This window comes from Heterodontus francisci, chromosome 38 (assembly GCF_036365525.1).
Source record: "Heterodontus francisci isolate sHetFra1 chromosome 38, sHetFra1.hap1, whole genome shotgun sequence".
Taxonomy (NCBI): domain Eukaryota; kingdom Metazoa; phylum Chordata; class Chondrichthyes; order Heterodontiformes; family Heterodontidae; genus Heterodontus; species Heterodontus francisci.
In genome coordinates this window covers 5,137,509-5,156,243 of record NC_090408.1, presented here as the reverse complement: position 1 = coordinate 5,156,243, position 18,735 = coordinate 5,137,509, and the positions used below count along the sequence as shown (strand labels likewise).

General features: G+C 45.5%; 1 protein-coding gene across 5 annotated transcripts in view; it reads left to right on the top strand.

Moving 5' to 3' along the window:
- ankdd1a (ankyrin repeat and death domain containing 1A) overlaps positions 1 to 18,735 on the top strand; it is a 216,259-nt gene that overhangs the window by 106,408 nt on the left and 91,116 nt on the right. For 4 of the 5 annotated variants that reach the window (XR_010969690.1, XM_068017664.1, XM_068017662.1 and 1 more), the window contains exon 11: positions 15,303 to 15,401. The exons of the other annotated variant lie outside the window; for it this stretch is intronic. Coding sequence is in view for 3 of the 4 variants with exons in the window: in XM_068017664.1 (XP_067873765.1) it covers positions 15,303 to 15,401 (99 nt within the window). In the remaining variant the exon portion in view is untranslated. The remainder of the gene's footprint in view (positions 1 to 15,302; positions 15,402 to 18,735) is intronic. 5 annotated transcript variants of the gene reach the window in all.

The window sequence follows — 18,735 nt, the reverse complement described above, 5'->3', positions numbered from 1 at the left end:
ATTTTTATAAATGACTTGGATGAGGAAGTGGAAGGCTGGGTTAATATGTTTGCCGATGACACAAAGGTTGCTGGAGTTGTGGATATTGTGGAATGCTGTTGTAGGTTGCAACGGGACATTGACAGGATGCAGAGCTGGCTGAGAAGTGGCAGATGGAGTTCAACCTGGAAAAGTGTGAAGTGATTCATTTTGGAAGGTCGAATTTGAATGCAGAATACAGGCTTAAAGACAGGATTCTTGGTAGTGTGGAGGAACAGAGGGATCTTGGGGTCCATGTCCATAGATCGCTCAAAGTTGCCACCCAAGTTGATAGGGTTGTTAAGAAGGCGTATGGTGTGTTGGCTTTCATTAACAGGGGGATTGAGTTTAAGAGCCGCGAGGTTATGCTGCAGCTCCAGAAGGCCCTGGTTCGACCACACTTGGAATATTGTGTTCAGTTCTGGTCGCCTCATTATAGGAAGGATGTGGAAGCTTTAGAGAGGGTGCAGAGGAGATTTACCAGGATGTTGAATGGACTGGAGGGCATGTCCTACGAAGAAAGATTGAGGGAGCTAGGGCTTTTCTCATTGGAGCGAAGAAGGATGAGAGGTGACTTGATAGAGGGGTACAAGATGATGAGAGGCATAGAGAGAGTGGATAGTCAGAGACTTTTTCTCAGGGTGGAAAGGGCTGTCACCAGGGGGCATAATTTTAAGGTGATTGGAGGAAGGTTTCGGGGAGATGTCAGAGGTAGGTTCTTTACACAGAGAGTGGTGGGTGCGTGGAATGCGCTGCCAGGGGTGGTGGTAGAAGCAGATACATTAGGGACATTTAAGTGACTCTTGGATAGGTACATGGATGATAGTAGAATGAAGGGTAGGTAGTTATTTTGATCTTAGAGTAGGTTAAAGGTTTGGCACAACATCGTGGGCTGAAGGGCCTGTACTGTGCTGTACTGTTCTATCTGTCCTAATATTCCTTATGTGTCTCAGTGTCAAATTTTGTTAGCTAATACTCCTGTGAAGTGCCTTGAAACATTTTACTGCATTAAAGGTGCTATATAAATGCAAGCTGCTGTTATTGTACTCCCTATGACCACAGTATTTCTACATGTTGCTGCGCTCTCCTGTGCAGTCCTTTGCTCCTCAGTGCTCTCTGTCGATGTGCTCTAGACTACATTCATCGAAGTGTTGCCATCCTCACCAGTATTCAGCACTGAAAACTGGTTTGAGAGTGCCGCACTCCCAAATGATTCCTGCACTGCCTGCTTCTTCCGACCCTGTAAATGGCTAACTTTCAAGTACTTACCCAGTTTCCTTCCAGAAGTTACTATTGAATCTGCTTTCACCGCCCTTTGGTTAGTACATTCCCGACAGCAACTTGCTGGGTAAAAAGAAGAAATTCCTCATCTTCCCACTGCTTCTTTTGACAATTATCTTAGATCTGTGTCCTCCGATTACTGACCCTTCTGCGTCAAGAAACATTTTCTCTTTATTTACTCTATCAAAACCTCTATCAAATCTCCCCTTATCCTTCAATGTTCTAAGAAGAAAACCTGCAGTTTCTCCAGTCTCTCCACAAAAATAAGTCCCTCAGACCTGATAGCATTCTTGTAAATCTCCTCTGCATCTTTTTCACAATTTTGAAATACTTCTTAATGTTTGGTGCCCAGAATTGAACACAATACTCCAAATGAGGCCAAACCAGCGATTTACAAAGGTCAACTTATCCTGCTACCTTCAAAGATTTGTGTACATAAGCCCCTAGGATTCTCTGTTCCTGCACCCCCTTTAAAATGGTACCATTTAATTTATATTGCCTCTCCTCATCCATTTAAAAAGATGCATCACTCTACACCTCTCTGGGTTAAATTACATCTGCCATGTATCTGCCCATTTCACTAGCCTACCTGTGTCCTCCTGAAGACTGTTATTATCCTGATTGTTTACCAGATTTACTGATAACACCAAACTTGGAGGTCTGGCAAACCATGAGGATGATATCAATCGACTGCAACAGGACATAAATAAAGAACAGTACAGCACAGGAACAGGCCATTCTGCCCTACAAGCCTGTGCCGATCTTGATGCCTGTCTAAACTAAAACCTTCTGCACTTCCGGGGTCTGTATCCCTCTATTCCCATCCTATTCATGTATTTGTCAAGATGCCTCTTAAACGTCGCTATCGTACCTGCTTCCGCCACCTCCCCTGGCAGCAAGTTCCAGGCACTCACCACCCTCTGTGTAAAAAGCTTGCCTCGCACATCCCCTCAAAACTTTGCCCCTCGCACCTTAAAACTATGTCCCTTAGTAACTGACACTTCCACCCTGGGAAAAAGCTTCTGACTATCCACTCTGTCCATGCCACTCATAACTTTGTAAACCTCTATCATGTCGCCCCTCCACCTCCGTCGTTCCAGTGAAAACAATCCAAGTTTTTCCAACCTCTCCTCATAGCTAATACCCTCCTGACCAGGCAACATCCTGGTAAACCTCTTCTGTACCCTATCCAAAGCCTCCACATCCTTCTGGCAGTGTGGCAACCAGAATTGTACGCAATATTCTAAGTGTGGTCAATTAAGGTTCTGTACAGCTGCAGCATGACTTGCCAATTTTTATACTCTGTGCCCCGACCGATGAAGGCAAGCATGCCGTACGCCTTCTTATCTACCTTATCCACCTGCGTTGCCACTTTCAGTGTTCTGTGGACCTGTACGTCCAGATCTCTCTGCCTGTTAATACTCCTAAGGGTTCTGCCATTTACTGTATACTTCCCACCTGTTTTAGACCTTCCAAAATGCATTACCTCACATTTGTCCAGATTAAACTCCATCTGCCATTTCTCCGGCTAACAAAATGGTCAGACAAGTGGCAGATAGAATGTAATACAGAGAAATGTTAGATGATGCATTTTGACAGAATGGAGAGGCAATACAGACATCATGGCACAGTTCCAAAGTGCATATAGGGACAGGGGACCTGGGGTCCATGTACATAGATCCTTGAAGGTGGCAGGACATATTGAGATAGTTACCCAAAGCATATGGGATCTTGGGCTTCAAAAATAGAGACATTGAGAACAAAAGCAGGGGAGTCATGGGATCTAACCTCAGTCCTGTCCTATTTCTCATTTACATGCTGCCCCTTGGTGACATCATCCGAAAGCATGGTGTTAGTTTTCACATGTATGCTGACAATACCCAGTTCTACCTCACCACTACGTCTCTCAACTCCTCCGTTGTTGTTAAATTGCCAGACTGCTTATCCGATATTCAGTACTAGATGAGCAGAAATTTCCTCCAATTAAATATTGGGACGACTGAAGCCATTGTTTTTGGTCCCTGCTCCAAACTCCGTTCCCTAGCTTCCGACTCCATCCCGCTCCCTGGCAACAGTCTGAGATTAAGCCACTCTGTTTGCAACCTATGTGTCACTTTTTACCCTGAGGTGAGCTTCCAACCTCATGCTCGTGCCATCACTAAGACCATCTATTTCCACATCCATAACGTCGCCCGACCTCGCCCCTGTCTCAGCTCATCTGCTGCTGAAACCCTCATTCATGCTTTTGTTACCTCTAGACTTGACTATTCCAACACACTCCTGCTAGACTTCCACATTCTTCTCTCTGTTAACTTGAGGTCATCCAAAACTCTGTTGCCCATGTCTTACCTCACACCAGGTACCATTCCTCATCACGCCTGTGCTCGCTGACCTACATTGGCTCCCGGCCAAATAATGTCTTGATTTTAAAATTCGCATCCCTTTTTTGGAGAGCGAAAGGAAGTGGGGGTTGCACCATCGGCCAGAATTGGAAGAACAAAGGAAGGTTGGTAGGGCTAGAGCAGGTTACATAGAGATACCCCAAATATCATCACCTCGACCATACCCACACTCTAACACACCCCCCTCGCCTTGCCCCAACACACCCCACCACCATACCTCAAATGTCAATCAAAATCGCTACCCAAGATATCAATCACTGAGGTATTCGGGATTGAACAAAATGACTTGATTTATTGATTGGACCAAACTACTTGCTAAACTATATTGCTTGATGGGTCATTGACCAGATTTAAGGAAAATGATGCAAACGGCTGGCAGCAGCTGACCTTTAAACAGCAATTGCGGGACCAATTAATAACCGAACATGCTTCATTTTTATCACACTGCGCTTTAATTATCTCATTATCCACAGGCTAATGCCCTCCAATACCAAGATTTTTTGTTTTTGTAATAAGTCCTTAATGTGTCAACTTGTGAAATATTTTGTGAATAATATTCACCATGGCCTGTGATGTGAATAATATTTTAATGCAGTAGTTTCAGCGCAGTCAGTCCTGCTCCTCATGAGTCTCTGCTTCGATAAGCATTCGCTAATTTCATCCTTTCTTATGGATCTTACAAGTTTACCCTCAAGCAGGTTTAGACTCACACACCTTTCATAAAATCATAGAATGCTTACAGCACAGAAGGAGGTCATTCAGCCCATCGAGTCCATGTTGCTATCCACGGAGCTATGCAGTCAGTCCAACTCCCCAGCACGATCCCTGTAGCCCTGCAAGTCTATTTCTCTCAGGTGGCCATCTAACGTCTTCTTGAATTCATTGATTGTCTCCGCTTCCACTACCCTTGTGGGCAGCGAGTTACAGGTCATTACCACCCGCTGTGTAAAAAAGTGCTTCCTCACATTCTCCCTGCATCTTTTGCCCAAAACTTTAAATCTGTTTCCCCTAGTCCTTTTACCATTTGTTAATGGGAACAGCTTTTCCTTTTCTAACTTATATAAGCTTGTCATAATCTTGTACACTTCTATTAAATCTCCCCTCAATCTCCTTTGTTCTAAGGAGAACAAACCCAGCTTTTCCAACCTAACTTTGTAACTAAAATCATTCATCCCTGGAACCATTCTGGTAAATCTCCTCTGCACCCTGTCAAGGACCCTCACATCCTTCCTGAAGTGTGGTGACCAGAACTGGACGCAATACTCCAGTTGGGCCTAACCAGAGCTTTTTAGAGGTTCCCTGCTTTTGTACTCAATGCCTCTATTTATGAAGCTCAAGATTCCATATGCTTTACTAACCACTCTCTCAATATGTCCTGCCACCTTCAAAGATCTATGAATATGCACCCCCAGGTCCCTATGTTCCTGCACACTCTTTAGAACTGTGCCATTGACCGTATATTGCCTCTCCCTATTGCCTCTGCCAAAATGCATCACCTCACACTTGTCTGTATTCAATTCCATCTGCCACTTGTCTGCCCATTCTGCTGGCCTATCTGTGTCCTGATGCAGGCGGCTCATATCATCCTCGCTGTTTGCCGCACCTCCAAATTTCGGGTCATCAGCAAATTTTGAGATTCAACCCTTTTATTCCGAGATACAAGTCATTTATATACATCAAAAAAGCAGTGGTCCCAGCACTGACCCTTGGGGAACACCACTGTCTACCATCCTCCAGTCTGAAAAGCAACCATTTACTATGACTCAGTTTTCTGTCCATAAGCCAATTGTTTTTTTATCCAATTGGACACTGGCCCTCCTATTCCATGAGCTTCAGTTTTGTTCACAAGACTTTTATGTGGTACCTTATCAAATGCTTTCTTAAAATCCATATAAACAATATCCACCGCATTCCCTTCATCAACCTCTCTGTTACTTCATCAAAAAAATTCAATCAGATTTGTCAACCATGTCTGCTGTTTACAAATCTGTGCTGACTATCCTTAATTAACTTGAACCTCTCTAAGTATCCATTGATGTTTTCCCTGATTATAGTTTCTGAAACCTTACCCACCACTGATGTTAAACTCACTGGCTGACAGTTGCTAGAAATGTCCTTATACACTTTCTTGAATAAAGTGTCACATTTGCCACTCTCCAATCCTCAGGCACCTCTCCTATATACAGAGGAGATTGGAAGATTATGACAAGCCCTTCCGCTATTTCCATTGTCACTTCCTTTAGCAACCTGGGATGCAAGCCATCTGGATGAGGTGACATCTACCCAAAGCATAGCCAGCCTTTGTAGTACCTCCCCCTCTCAATTTTTATCCTGTCCATTGCCTCCACTCTCTCTCCATTTCCTTAATAGGCCCCACTCCTCCTCTTACTACTCGCTTACTATTTACATGCAGGTAGAAGGTCTTTGGGTTCCCTTTTATGTTGACTGCCATTCTATTTTCATATTCTCTCTTTGCCAGTCTTAGTTTCCTCCTCACAGCCCCTCTCAACTTATCGTATATGGCCTGGTTCTCACTTGATGAGTTCCCATGACATGCATCATGCACCCACTTTTTTTGTTTGATCATCAGCTCCATTTCCCCCATCAACTAAGGAGCCCTGTTCTTGGTTCCCCTACCTTTCACCCATGTTGGAATGTTCCTAGCTTGTACTGTTCTTTGTTTTTAACGGGAACCCATTGTTCTGATACAGCTCTTGCTGCCAGTCTTTGGTTCCACTCTATGCTGGCTAGATCCCTTCTTATTGCGTTGAAATTAACTCTCTTCCAATCTAGACATTCTACCTATTTTGTTCCTTGCTTTTCTGCATTACTCGTCTAAACCTTATGATACGATGATTAGTCTTGCTCTCCCACAGTCACTTGGTCCACCTCATTTCTCAGCACCAGATCCAGCAATGCCTCTTTTCCAGTTGGACCAAGAACTTACTGATCAAGGAATTTTAGAAATTCTTTCTCCTCCTTACCCTTTAATCTAAAGTTATCTCAATCGATATTTGAGTAATTAAAACCTATAGTTCTTGCACATCTCTGTGATTTCCCTGCAGATTTGCTCCTCTATCTCTCTCTCACGATTCGGAGGCCTATAAAATACCCTTGGTATCGTGATCACCCTTTGTGCTCCTCAACTCTAACCAAATCGATCCTGTCCTTGCCCCCTCAAGGACTTCCTTTCCAGCACTTTCCTTAATCAGGACTGCCACCCCACTTCCCTTTCTTAGTTCTTTACTATTTCTGAACACTTTATATCCTTGTATATTAAGCACCCAGTCCTTGCCATTTTTAAGCCACATTTCCATTATTGCCACTGTATCATAGAGTCATACAGCATTAAAACAGGCCCTTCTGTCTGTGCCGGCTATCAAGCTATTCTAATCCCATCTTCCAGCACTTGGCCCATAGCCTTGCATGCTATGGTATTTCAAGTATTCATCTAAATACTTCTTAAATGTTGTGATGGTTCCTGCCTCTACCACCTCTTCAGGCAGTGAGTTCCAGATTCCAACCACCCTCTGGGTGAAAGTTTTTTCCTCAAATCCCCTCTAAATCTCCTGCCCCTTACCTTAAATCTATGCCCCCTGGTTATTGATCCCTCCGCTAAGGGAAAAAGTTTCTTCCTATCTAATCTATCAATGCACCTCATAATTTTGTATACCTCAATCATGCCACCCCCCCCCCCTCCCAGCCTTCTCTGCTCTAAGGAAAACAGCCCTAGACTTTTCAGTCTCTGTTCATAGCTGAAACGCTCCAGCCCAGGCAACATCCTGGTGAATCTCCTGTACACTCTCTCCAGTGCAATCACATCCTTCCTATAGTGTGGTGCCCAGAACTGTACACAGTACTCCAGCTGTGGCCTAGCTAGCGTTTTATACAGCTCATTCATAACCTCCTTGCTCTTAGATTCTATGCCTCGGCTAATAAAGGCAAGTATCCCATATGCCTTCCTAATCACCTTATCAGCCTGTGCTGCTGCCTTCAGTGATCTATGGACAAGTATACCAAGGTCCCTCTGACCCTCTGTCCTTCCTAGGGTCCTACCATTCTATTGTATTTTCCCTTGCCTCGTTAGTCCTCCCAAAGTGCATCACCTCACACTTCTCAATATTAAATTCCATTTGCCACTGCTCCGCCCATCTTACCAGCCCATCTATATCATCCTGTAATCTAAGGCTTTCCGACTCACTATTTACAACACCACCAATTTTCTGATCAAGCATCCTATATTCATGTCTAAATCATTAATGTACACTACAAACAGCAAGGGTCCCAGCACCAATTCCTGCGGTACACTACTGGTCACAGGCTTCCACTCGCAGAAACAATCCTCGACCATTACCCTCTGCCTCCTGCCACTAAGCCAATTTTGAATCCAATTTGCCAAATTGCCCTGGCTCTCGTGGGCTCTTACATTCTTAACCAATCTCCCATGCAGAATCTTATCAAAAGCCTTACTGAAGTCCATGTAGACTACATCAACTGCTTTACCCTCATCTACACATCTAGTCTCCTCCTCAAAAAATTCAATCAAGTTAGTTAGACACGATCTCCCCCAACGAAGCCATGCTGATTATCCCTGATTAATCCCTGCCTCTCCAAATGGAGATTGTCCTAAACATAGAAACATAGAAAATAGGAGCAGGGGTAGGCCATTCGGCCCTTCGAGCCTGCTCCACCATTCATGAAGATCATGGCTGATCATCCAAATCAGTAACCTGTTCCTGCTTTCGCCCCATATTCTTTGATCCCTTTAGATCCAAGAGCTATATCTAACTCCTTCTCGAAAACTGCTTTCTGTGGTAGTAAATTCCACAGGCTCACCACACTCTGGGTGAAGAAATTTCTCCTCATCTCAGTCCTGAAAGGTTTACCCCATATCCTTAGACAATGACCCCTGGTTCTGGACTCCCCCACCATCGGGAACATCCTTCCTGCATCTACCCTGTCAAGTCCTGTTAGAATTTTGTAGGTTTCTATGAGATCCCCCCTCACTCTTCTGAACTCCAGCGAATATAATCCTAACTGACTCAATCTCTCCTTATACGTCAGTCCCACCATCCCAGGAATCAGTCTGGTAAGCCTTCACTGCACTCCCTCTATAGCAAGAACATCCTTCCTCCGATAAGGAGACCAAAACTGCACACAATCTTCCAGGTGTGGCCTCACCAAGGCCCTGTATAATTGCAGCAAAACATTCCTGCTCCTGTACTCGAATGATCTTGCAATGAAGGCCAACATACCATTTGCCTTTTTTATCACCTGTTACACCTGCATGGTTACCTTCAGCGACTGGTGTACGAGAACACCCAGGTCTCGCTGCATATTCCCCTTTCTCAGTTTATAGCCATTCAGATAATCTGCCTTCCTGTTTTTGCTACCAAAGTGGATAACCTCACATTTATCCACATTATCTGCATCTGCCATGCATTAGCCCACTCACTCAACTTGTCCAAATTACCCTGAAGCCTCTCTACATCCTCCGCACAACTCACCCTCCCACCCAGTTTTGTGTAATCTGCAAATTTGGAGATATTACATTTTGAATTCGTTCATAATTTTTTCCAATAGTTTCCCAACCACTGATGTCAGACTCACCGGCCTGTAATTATCTGGTTTATCCTTGCTACCCTCTTAAATACTGGTACCACATTCGCTGTCCTCCAATCATAGTTGTGGTCACTATCCCCGAACTGCTCCACCACTGACACTTCTACCACTTGTCCAGCTTCATTCCCTAGGATTAGGTCCGGTACTGTATATGAATAGGAAGGGAATAGAGGGATATGGGCCCCGGAAGTGCAGAAGGTGTTAATTTAGGCAGGCATCAAGAGCGGCGCAGGCTTGGAGGGCCGAATGGCCTGTTCCTGTGCTGTCCTGTTCTTTGTTCTTACTGCCCCTTCTCTTGTAGGACTTCCTACGTACTGGCTCAAAAAGCTCTCCTGTATGCATTTTAAGCCTTTTGCACTAAGACTATCCCAGTTGATATTGGGGAAGTTGAAATCTCCTACTGTTATTACTCTATTATTTTTACACCTGTCTGAGATTTACCTACTTATCTGCTCTTCTATTTCTCTCTGACTGTTTGGAGGCCCGTTGTACACTCCCAGCCAAATGATTGCCCCCTTTTTGTTTTTAATTTCTACCCATATGGCCTCATTTGAGGAACCTTCTAAGATATCATCCCTCTTTACTGCAGTAATTGACTGCTTGATCAAATGTGCAATACCACCTCCTCTTTTACACCCTCCCCTGTCATGCCTGAAGATTCTATACCCTGGAATATTGAGCTGCCAGTCCTGCCCCTCCCTCAACCATGTTGCTGTGATGGTAATAATATATTTCCTTACTGCTATTTGTGCTTGTACCTCACCACCCTTATTCACCACACTTTGTGCATTTACACACATGCATTGTCTTTGCATTCCTCGTAGTCCTTCTCAGTTCACTCCCATCTCATACAGAACTACTCCTTTCTCTAGCACTGTCTAATACCCTCACTCTGACCCCACCTAATTCCTTGTGATTTCCTACTCAGGTGCTATCTGCTTCTTCCAACTCTCTGTGCAGCTTGGTGTTCCTCTCTTGTATTGTCTCCTGGTTCCCCTCATCCCTCCCAAGAGCACTAGCAAACTCACCCTCAAGGAAATCTGTCCCAGCTCCATTTAGGTGCAACCCTTACTAGCCTGTACGGGTCCCACCTTCTCCAGAACTGGTCCCAGTACCCCTGGAATCTAAACGCCTCCCGACTGCATCATCTTTCTAGTCAGGCATTCATCTGCAGTGTTCTTGTCTCCCCTTCCCACGGCACCTTCCCATGAAATCGCAGGAGGTGTAATATCTGCCATTTTACCTCCTCTCTCCTCACTATCCAAGGCCCCAAACACTCCTTTCAGGTGAAGAAGTGATTTACTTGTACTTTCAATTTAGTATACTGCATTCGCTGCTCACAATGCAATATCCTGTACATCGGGGAGACCAAACGCAGATTGGGCGACCACTTTGCTGAATACCTCCACTCAGTTCGAAAGCATGACCCTGAGCTTCCGGTTGCTTGCCATTTCAACACTTTTCCCCCCCTGCTCTCATGCCAACATTTCTGTCTTTGGCTTGCTCCAGTGTTCCAGTGAACATCAACGCAAGCTCGAGGAGCAGCACCTTATCTTTCGATTAGGCACTCTCCAGCCTTGCGGACTGAACATTGAGTTCAATAACTTCAGTGCATGACTAGCCTTTTTTAATATTTCAATTTTTAACCATCTACCTGCTTTTCATGTAGTCAGAGCTGCTCATTATTCCACTGTTAACAGTCTCTCGGGGCTAATGCTTTGTCTTTCACCCCAAGCATTAACTTTGCCTTTGTCCCAGGACAGCTTTGTTATTTAATCTCTCCTGCCCTATCAAACACCTTCCCCTTTGTTCTCTTCTCCACCCCCCTCCCCTTCACTTGCTTAAAACCTAATTCTTTTCTAACCTTTGCCAGTTCTGATGAAAGGTCACAGACCTGAAATGTTAACTTTGCTTCTCTCTCCACAGATGCTGCCTGACCTGCTGAGTATTACCAGCAATTTTGTTTTGTTTCAGATTTCCAGCATCTGCAGTATTTTGCTTTTATCCTCTTATTTCTACACTCACTTGCGCCTGGTACTGGGAGTAATCGGAAATTGCTACTTTTGAGGTCCTGCTTGCTAATTTCTTACCAAGCTCACTGAACTCTTTCTGCAGGGCCACATCCCTCTTCCTGCCTCTGTAGTTGGTATCAATGTGGGCCACGGCTGCAATATAAACCTTCCTCCATTTAGGGGCGGCGCAGTGGTTAGCACTGCAGTCTCACAGCTCCAGGGACCCGGGTTCGATTCTGGGTACTGCCTGTGCGGAGTTTGCAAGTTCTCCCTGTAACCGTGTGGGTTTTCGCCGGGTTTCCTCCCACAGCCAAAGACTTGCAGGTGATAGGTAAATTGGCCGTTGTAAATTGCCCCTGGTGTAGGTAGGTGGTAGGGAATATGGGAATACTGTCGGGTTAGTATAAATTGGTGGTTGTTGGTCAGCACAGACTCGGGGGGCCGAAGGGCCTGTTTCAGTGCTGTATCTCTAAATAAAATAAATTAAATCTGAAAAACAACCATTCACCATTACTTTCTGTTTCCTGTCACTCAGCCCACTTAATATCCATGCAGCCACTGTCCCTTTTATTTCATGGACATCAGCTTTGCTGACAAGCCTGTTATGTGGCACTTTATCAAATACCTTTGGAAGTCCATTACACCACATCAACTGCATTACCCTCATCAACCCTCTCTGTTACCCTATCAAAAAAACTCAATCAAGTTAGTTAAACACGATTTGTCCTTAAATCAGTGCTGGGTTTCCTCAATTAATCCACATTTGTGCAAGTGACTATTATTTTGTCTCAAATTATAATTTCTAAAAGCTTTCCCAAAGTTTAAATTCCGAAAGGCTTAAATTGACTTCCCTACAGTTTCTGGGCTTATCCTACACCTTTTTTTTGAACAAGGTGTAACATTTGCAATTCTCCGGTCCTTTGGCACCACCCCTGTATCTAAGGCGGATTGGAAGATTATGGCCTGTGTCTCCTCAATTTCCACCCTTACTTCCCTCAGTATCCTCGGATCCAGTCCTGGTGACGTATCTGGCTGTACTTATCTATGTACAGCCAGACTATCTAATTAATACATCCTCTTTTGTCAATTTTTATCCATCCAGTGTCTGGATTACCTGTTTCACTATGACATGGGCAGCATCTGTATCCTTGGTAAAGACAGATGCAAAGTGCTCATTTAGTATCTCAGCCATCCTCTCTGCCTCCATGCATAAATCCCCTTTTTGGTTCCTGATTGGCCTTTTTACTGATAATATGCCTATAGAAAACTTTTTGGTGCCTTTTTACGTTAACTGCCAGTCTCTTCTTATGCTCTCTCTTTGCTTCTCTTATTTCTTTTCTCACCTCCTCTCTGAACATTCTGTATTCAGCCTGGGTCTCAATTGTATTATCAACCTGATATCTGTCAAATGTACCCATTTTCTATTTCATCTTACTCTCTATCTCTTTCATCATCCAGGGAGCTCTGGCTTTGTTTGTCCTACCTTTCCCCTTTCTGGGAAAGTACCTTGACCATACCTGAATTATCTCCTCTTTAAAGGCAGACCCTTGTTCCATTACAGTTCTGCCTTTCAATCTTTGATTCCAATTTACCTGGAGCATACCTGTTTTCACCCCATTGAAGTTGGCCCGCCCCCAGTTAATTATTTTCACTTGGGATTGCTCCTTGTCCTTTTCCATAGCCAACCTAAACCTTATGCTAATTTAATCACTGTCCGTCCGATCCCAGCTTGCTCCAATCCCAGCTTGCTTCACACTGTGCTGCTCCTGGTCTGCTTTCCATTGCGCCGCTCTTGGCCTGCTTCACACTGCTCCAATCCCAGCCTGCTTCACACTGCTCCAATCCCGGCCTGCTTCACACTGCTCCAATCCCGGCCTGCTTCTCACTGCTCCGATCCCGGCCTGCTTCTCACGGCTCCAATCCCGGCCTGCTTCTCACGGCTCCGATCCCGGCCTGCTTCTCACGGCTCCGATCCCGGCCTGCTTCTCACGGCTCCGATCCCGGCCTGCTTCTCACTGCTTCGATCCCGGCCTGCTTCTCACTGCTTCGATCCCGGCCTGCTTCTCACTGCTCCGATCCCGGCCTGCTTCTCACGGCTCCGATCCCGGCCTGCTTCTCACGGCTCCAATCCCAGCCTGCTTCTCACGGCTCCAATCCCGGCCTGCTTCTCACTGCTCCGATCCCGGCCTGCGTCACACTGCTCCGATCCCGGCCTGCTTCTCACGGCTCCGATCCCGGCCTGCTTCACACTGCTCCGATCCCGGCGTGCATCACACTGCTCCGATCCCGGCCTGCTTCACAAAGCTCCGCCAGCCTCTGGCTATCATTTCCTAGTTTATCCTTTGTCCCTTTTTGAACAGGGCATAATATTTTCCAACTCTGATCCTTTGGCGCAATTCTGTTGCCAATGATTCTGTTTTGTGCCTCCTTTGGTGCCCATGCTTTAAAAAGGAGTAAAAACAGATAATGCTGTAAATACTCAGCAGGTCAGGCAGCATCTGTGGAGAGAGAAGCAGAGTTAATGTTTTAGGTCTGTGATCTTTCATCAGATCTGTCAAAGGTTAGAAAAGAATTAGGTTTAAAGCAAGTGAAGTGGTGATGGGGGGTGGTTTGGTGGGGAAGAGAACAAAGGGGAAGTTGTGTGATAGGGCAGATGGCAGGAGAGATTAAATAACAAAGCTGTTACGGAACAAAAGCAAAGAGCATGTTGATGCTTGTGGTGAAAGATAAAGCATTAGGCCAGAGAGAGTGTTAATGGCAGAATAATGAGCAACTCTGTCCACATGAAAAAACAGGCACATGGTTAAAAAATAAAAAAGAGAAAAGTGTAAAAAAACGCCAGTCATGCTCTGAAATCGTTGAACTCGAGGTTGAGTCTGCGAGGCTGTAGAGTGCCTAATCGAAAGATCAGGTGCTGCTCCTCGAGCTTGCATTGATGTTCACTGCAACACTGCATCAGGTCAAGAACAGAAATGTGGGCAAGAGAGCAGGGGGATGTTTTGAAATGGCAAGCAACTGGAAGCTTGGTGTCATGCTTTCGGACCGAGCAGAGGTGTTCCGCAAAGCAGTTACCCAATCTGCGTTTGCTCTCCCCAATATAGAGGCGACTGCATTGTGAGCAGCTAATACAATATACTAAATTGAAGGAAGTACAAGTAAATTACCGCTTCATCTGGAAGGTATGTTTGGGGCCTTGGATGGTGAGGAGAGAGGAGGTAAAAGGGCAGGTATTACATCTCCTGCAATTGCATGGAAAGGTGCAGTGGGAAGGGGACGGGATGTTCGGGGTGATGGAGGAGTGGACCAGGGTGTCGAAGAGGGAATGACCCTTTGGGATGCTGACCGGATGGGAAGGGAAGATGTATTTGGTGGTGGCGTCACGCTGGAGGTGGTGGAAATTGCGGAGGATGATCCTTTGGAAGTGGAGGCTGGTGGGGTGGAAAGTGAGGACAAGGGGAATCCTGTTACGGTTCTGGGAGGGAGGGGAAGGTGTGAGGGCAGAAGTGTGGAAAATAGGTCGGACACAGTTGAGGGCCCTGTCAACCACAGTGGGGGGCGGGAATCCTCAGTTGAGGAAAAAGGAAGACATTGTCAGAAGCGCTGTTGTGGAAGGTTGCATCATCAGAACAGATGAATCAGAGACGGAGAAACTGGGAGAATGGAATGGAGTCCTTAAAGGAAATAGGGTGTAAGGAAGTGTAGTAAAGGTAGCCATGGGAGTCGGTGGGCTTATAATGAATATTAGTAGACAGCCAGAGATGGAAACAGAGAAGTCGAGGAATAAAGTGTTTGAAAAGGAGTTGTTGTTTCATTCCCTGTGAGGAATTCTCGGTATGAGGAAGGTAGCGCTGTTGTGATCTCTGCACTATTTACACTGTAGTGCCTTGATCTGACAGCAGTCCAACATCACATAAGGAAATAGTTTGTGATGATTTATATTAACAAGTTGCCAATGATTTTCCCACAGAGGCAGCAGACACCACTTCACATCGCAGCAGAGAATGGAAGACAGGCCATTGCTGACATGATCCTGGTTGCAGGTGTAAATTTAAAACTAGCTGATAAGGTGACTGCATGTCTTATTTTCCTTCAGTATTTTCATTTCTTTGTCCACCTCAATATCCTCAATTTTGATTTGACATCTTCAGTTTTACAGAAATACATTCATTGTTGATTTTCTGAATGCAGCTCACAATTATGCAGACACTGAAATGCGGTAATTGATTTATTGCCAACAGCCAGTACTTTGTAGAATTGCAGTGAAACTGAGGAACTCTTGTTTGTGAAGGCAGCAGCAACAACTTGTCCTACTTGCTCAAGGAGGAGAGGTAAAGCGGCAGAGTGATTTAAGGAGGGAATTCCAGGTTTTAGGGCCTAATCAGTGGAAGGCATAGGTGGCAGTGGTGAAATGATTGAAATCCAGGATATGCAAGAGAATGGATTTGGAGGAACATGGAGATCTTGCGGGGTGTAGGGCTGGAGGAGATTATTGAGACAAGAAGGGGCGAGACCATAGAAAGGATTGAAAACAGGAATGAGAATTTTAAAATGGAAGTCATAGAGTTATACAGCACAGAAATATAGAAAATAGGAGCAGGAGTATTACAGTACTGACCTTGTTTGCACTGGAGTGCTGGCTTGGGTTGCATTAGAGTGCTAAAGTGGAAGTTTGGTGACTGAGGGAGTTCGGTGAGGAGGGAGCGAGGAGCTCCTTTCATTTCCTACCTGTCCTTAAAGAGCGTGAGGGGAGCCGAGAGTTTCCAAAGAGCACAGCTAACTGGTGAGTAAATCCTGGTGGGTATTTTTCAAACTGGATTGAATTGTAAGTCATTGTTTTGGCAAGACTTAGTTGTTTTTTTTTCGTCTTCTAAAGTTTTAAATTTAAAGGGTTTAGTCATGGCAGGAGAGCGTAAAGCCGTGGTTTGCTCCTCTTGCTGCATGTGGGAATCTGGGAACATTTCCAGTCCCTGGGACCAGCATGTGTGCAGGAAGTGTGTCCAGCTGCAGCTCCTGGAAGCTCGTGTTTCAGAACTGAAACGGCGGCTGGAAACACTGTGGAGCATCCGCGAGTCTGAGAACATTGTGGATAGCACGTAAGAGAGATGGTCACACCGCAGCTGAAGGGACTTGAGGAAGGAAGGGAATGGGTGACCACCAGGCAGTCCAAGAGAAACAGGGAGGTAGTTCAGCAGTCCCCTCGGGTCCCACTTGCAAATCAGTATTCCATTTTGGAGGCTGATGAGGCTGGTTCCTCCAGGGAGTGCGGACAGAGCCAAGCTTCTGGCACCACACGAAAACTGTCTGTACAGGAAGGGGGAAAGAGAGGAAGAGCAATCGTAATAGGGGATTCTATAGTCAGGGGAACAGATAGGCGCTACTGTGGCCATCAACGTGACTCCAGGATGGTGTGTTGCCTCCCTGGTGCCAGGGTCCGGAATGTCACTGAACGGCTGCAGGGCATCCTGAATGGGGAGGGTGATGAGGCAGAGGTCATGGTACATGTTGGTACCAATGGCATAGGTAGAAAGAGGGATGAGGTCTTGCATCAAGAATTCAAGGAGTTAGGCAGGAGACTAAAAAGCAGGACCTCTCGGGTTGTAATCTCTGGATTACTCCCAGTGCCACGTGCTAGCGAGTATAGAAATAGGAGAATAGCACAGATGAACGCGTGGCTTAAGAGTTGATGCAGGAGGGAGGGTTTTAGATTCCTGGACCACTGGGACCATTTCTGGGGAAGGTGGGACCTGGACAAGAGGGACGGTCTACATCTGAAGCAGAGAGGGACTAACATTCTTGCTGGCGGGTTTGCTAGTGCTGCTGGGAAGAGTTTAAACTAATTTGGCAGGGGGAGGGGATGCAGACTCCTAGCAGAATAGGGACACAGCTAAACACAGGAAAGCGAACAAGTCAGAGGGAATAGATCGGAAGTAAGTTTCAAGGGAGAAAGACCAGGATGGAAGGCCTCTACTTTAATGCTAGGAGTATTGCAGGTAAAACGGATGAGTTAAGGGCAAGGATTGACACGTGGAATTGTGAGATAGTAGTCATTACGGAGACATGGTTGAGGGAGGGGCAGAATTGGCAACTCAATATCCCGGGATATAGAATCTTCAGGCGAGACAGAGGAGGGGGTAAAAGAGGAGGGGGCATTGCAATATTAGTTAAGGAGTCAGTTACTGCAGTAAGGAGAGATGATATCTTGGAGGGGGCATCAAATGAAGCTTTATGGGCAGAGTTTAGGAATAAAAAAGGGACAGCCACATTGCTAGGTGTTTATTATAGACGCCCAGATAGTCAGCGGGAAATTGAGGAGCAAATATGTGCGCAATTTGCAGAGGTGTGTAAAAATAATAGGGTAATTATACTAGGTGATTTCAACTTTCCCAACATTAATTGGGATAGTCATCGTGTTAAGGGCATAGATGGGGTGGAGACCTTTTTAGCTCAATTTGTAGAGGATCCAACAAGGGAGGGTGCAGTGCTGGACCTAATTCTGGGGAATGAAGCCGAACAGGTGGTTGATGTGTTGGTGGGGGAACATTTTGGTGATAGCGACCACAACATGGTACAATTTAAGCTTGTTATGGAGAAAGAAATAGACAAGTTGCAAAAAAAGGTTTTGGATTGGGGGAGAGCGAATTTTAGTAAAATAAGGCAGGGTCTGGCCAAGGTAGACTGGAAAGAGTTACTTGTCGGGAAATCTACAGAAGAGCAGTGAGGGGCATTCAAAAAGGAAATGGGGAGGGTACAGGCCCAACATGTTCCCTCTAGTGTAATAGGTAGGAGCAACAAGCCCAGAGAACCGTGCTTGGAGGGCCGAATGCCCTGTTCCAGTGCTGTACTGTTCTTTGTTCCTTGTACGACGAGAAGGAAAAGAGAGGCTTTTAGCAAATACAAGGAGAGTAAATCAATGGAAGCATTAGTGGAGTGCAGAAAATGCAGGATGGAGCTTAAGAAAGCAATTTGAAGAGCAAAGAGGGGATATGAGAAAGCTCTGGCTGGTAAAAGTAGGGAAAATCCCAAGATATTCTATAAGTATATCAATGGGAAGAGGATAACCAGGGAAAGAGTAGGACACATTAGGGACCAAGGGGGAAATTTGTGGGTGGAGCCAAAGGACATTGGTAGGGTGTTGAACGAATACTTCACATCTGTCTTCACCCAAGAGAATGAGGATGTAGATACGGAACTTAGAGAGAGAGACTGTGAGGTTCTTGAGCAAATTGTCATAGGGAGTAACAAGGTATTGGAGGTTTTGGCAGGCTTAGAAGTGAACAAATCTCCAGGTCTGGACGATTTGTTTCCCAGGATGCTGTGGGAGGCGAGGGTGGAGATTGCAGGGGCTCTGACCCTAATTTTTAATTCTTCTCTGGTCACGGGGGAGGTGCCAGAGGATTGGA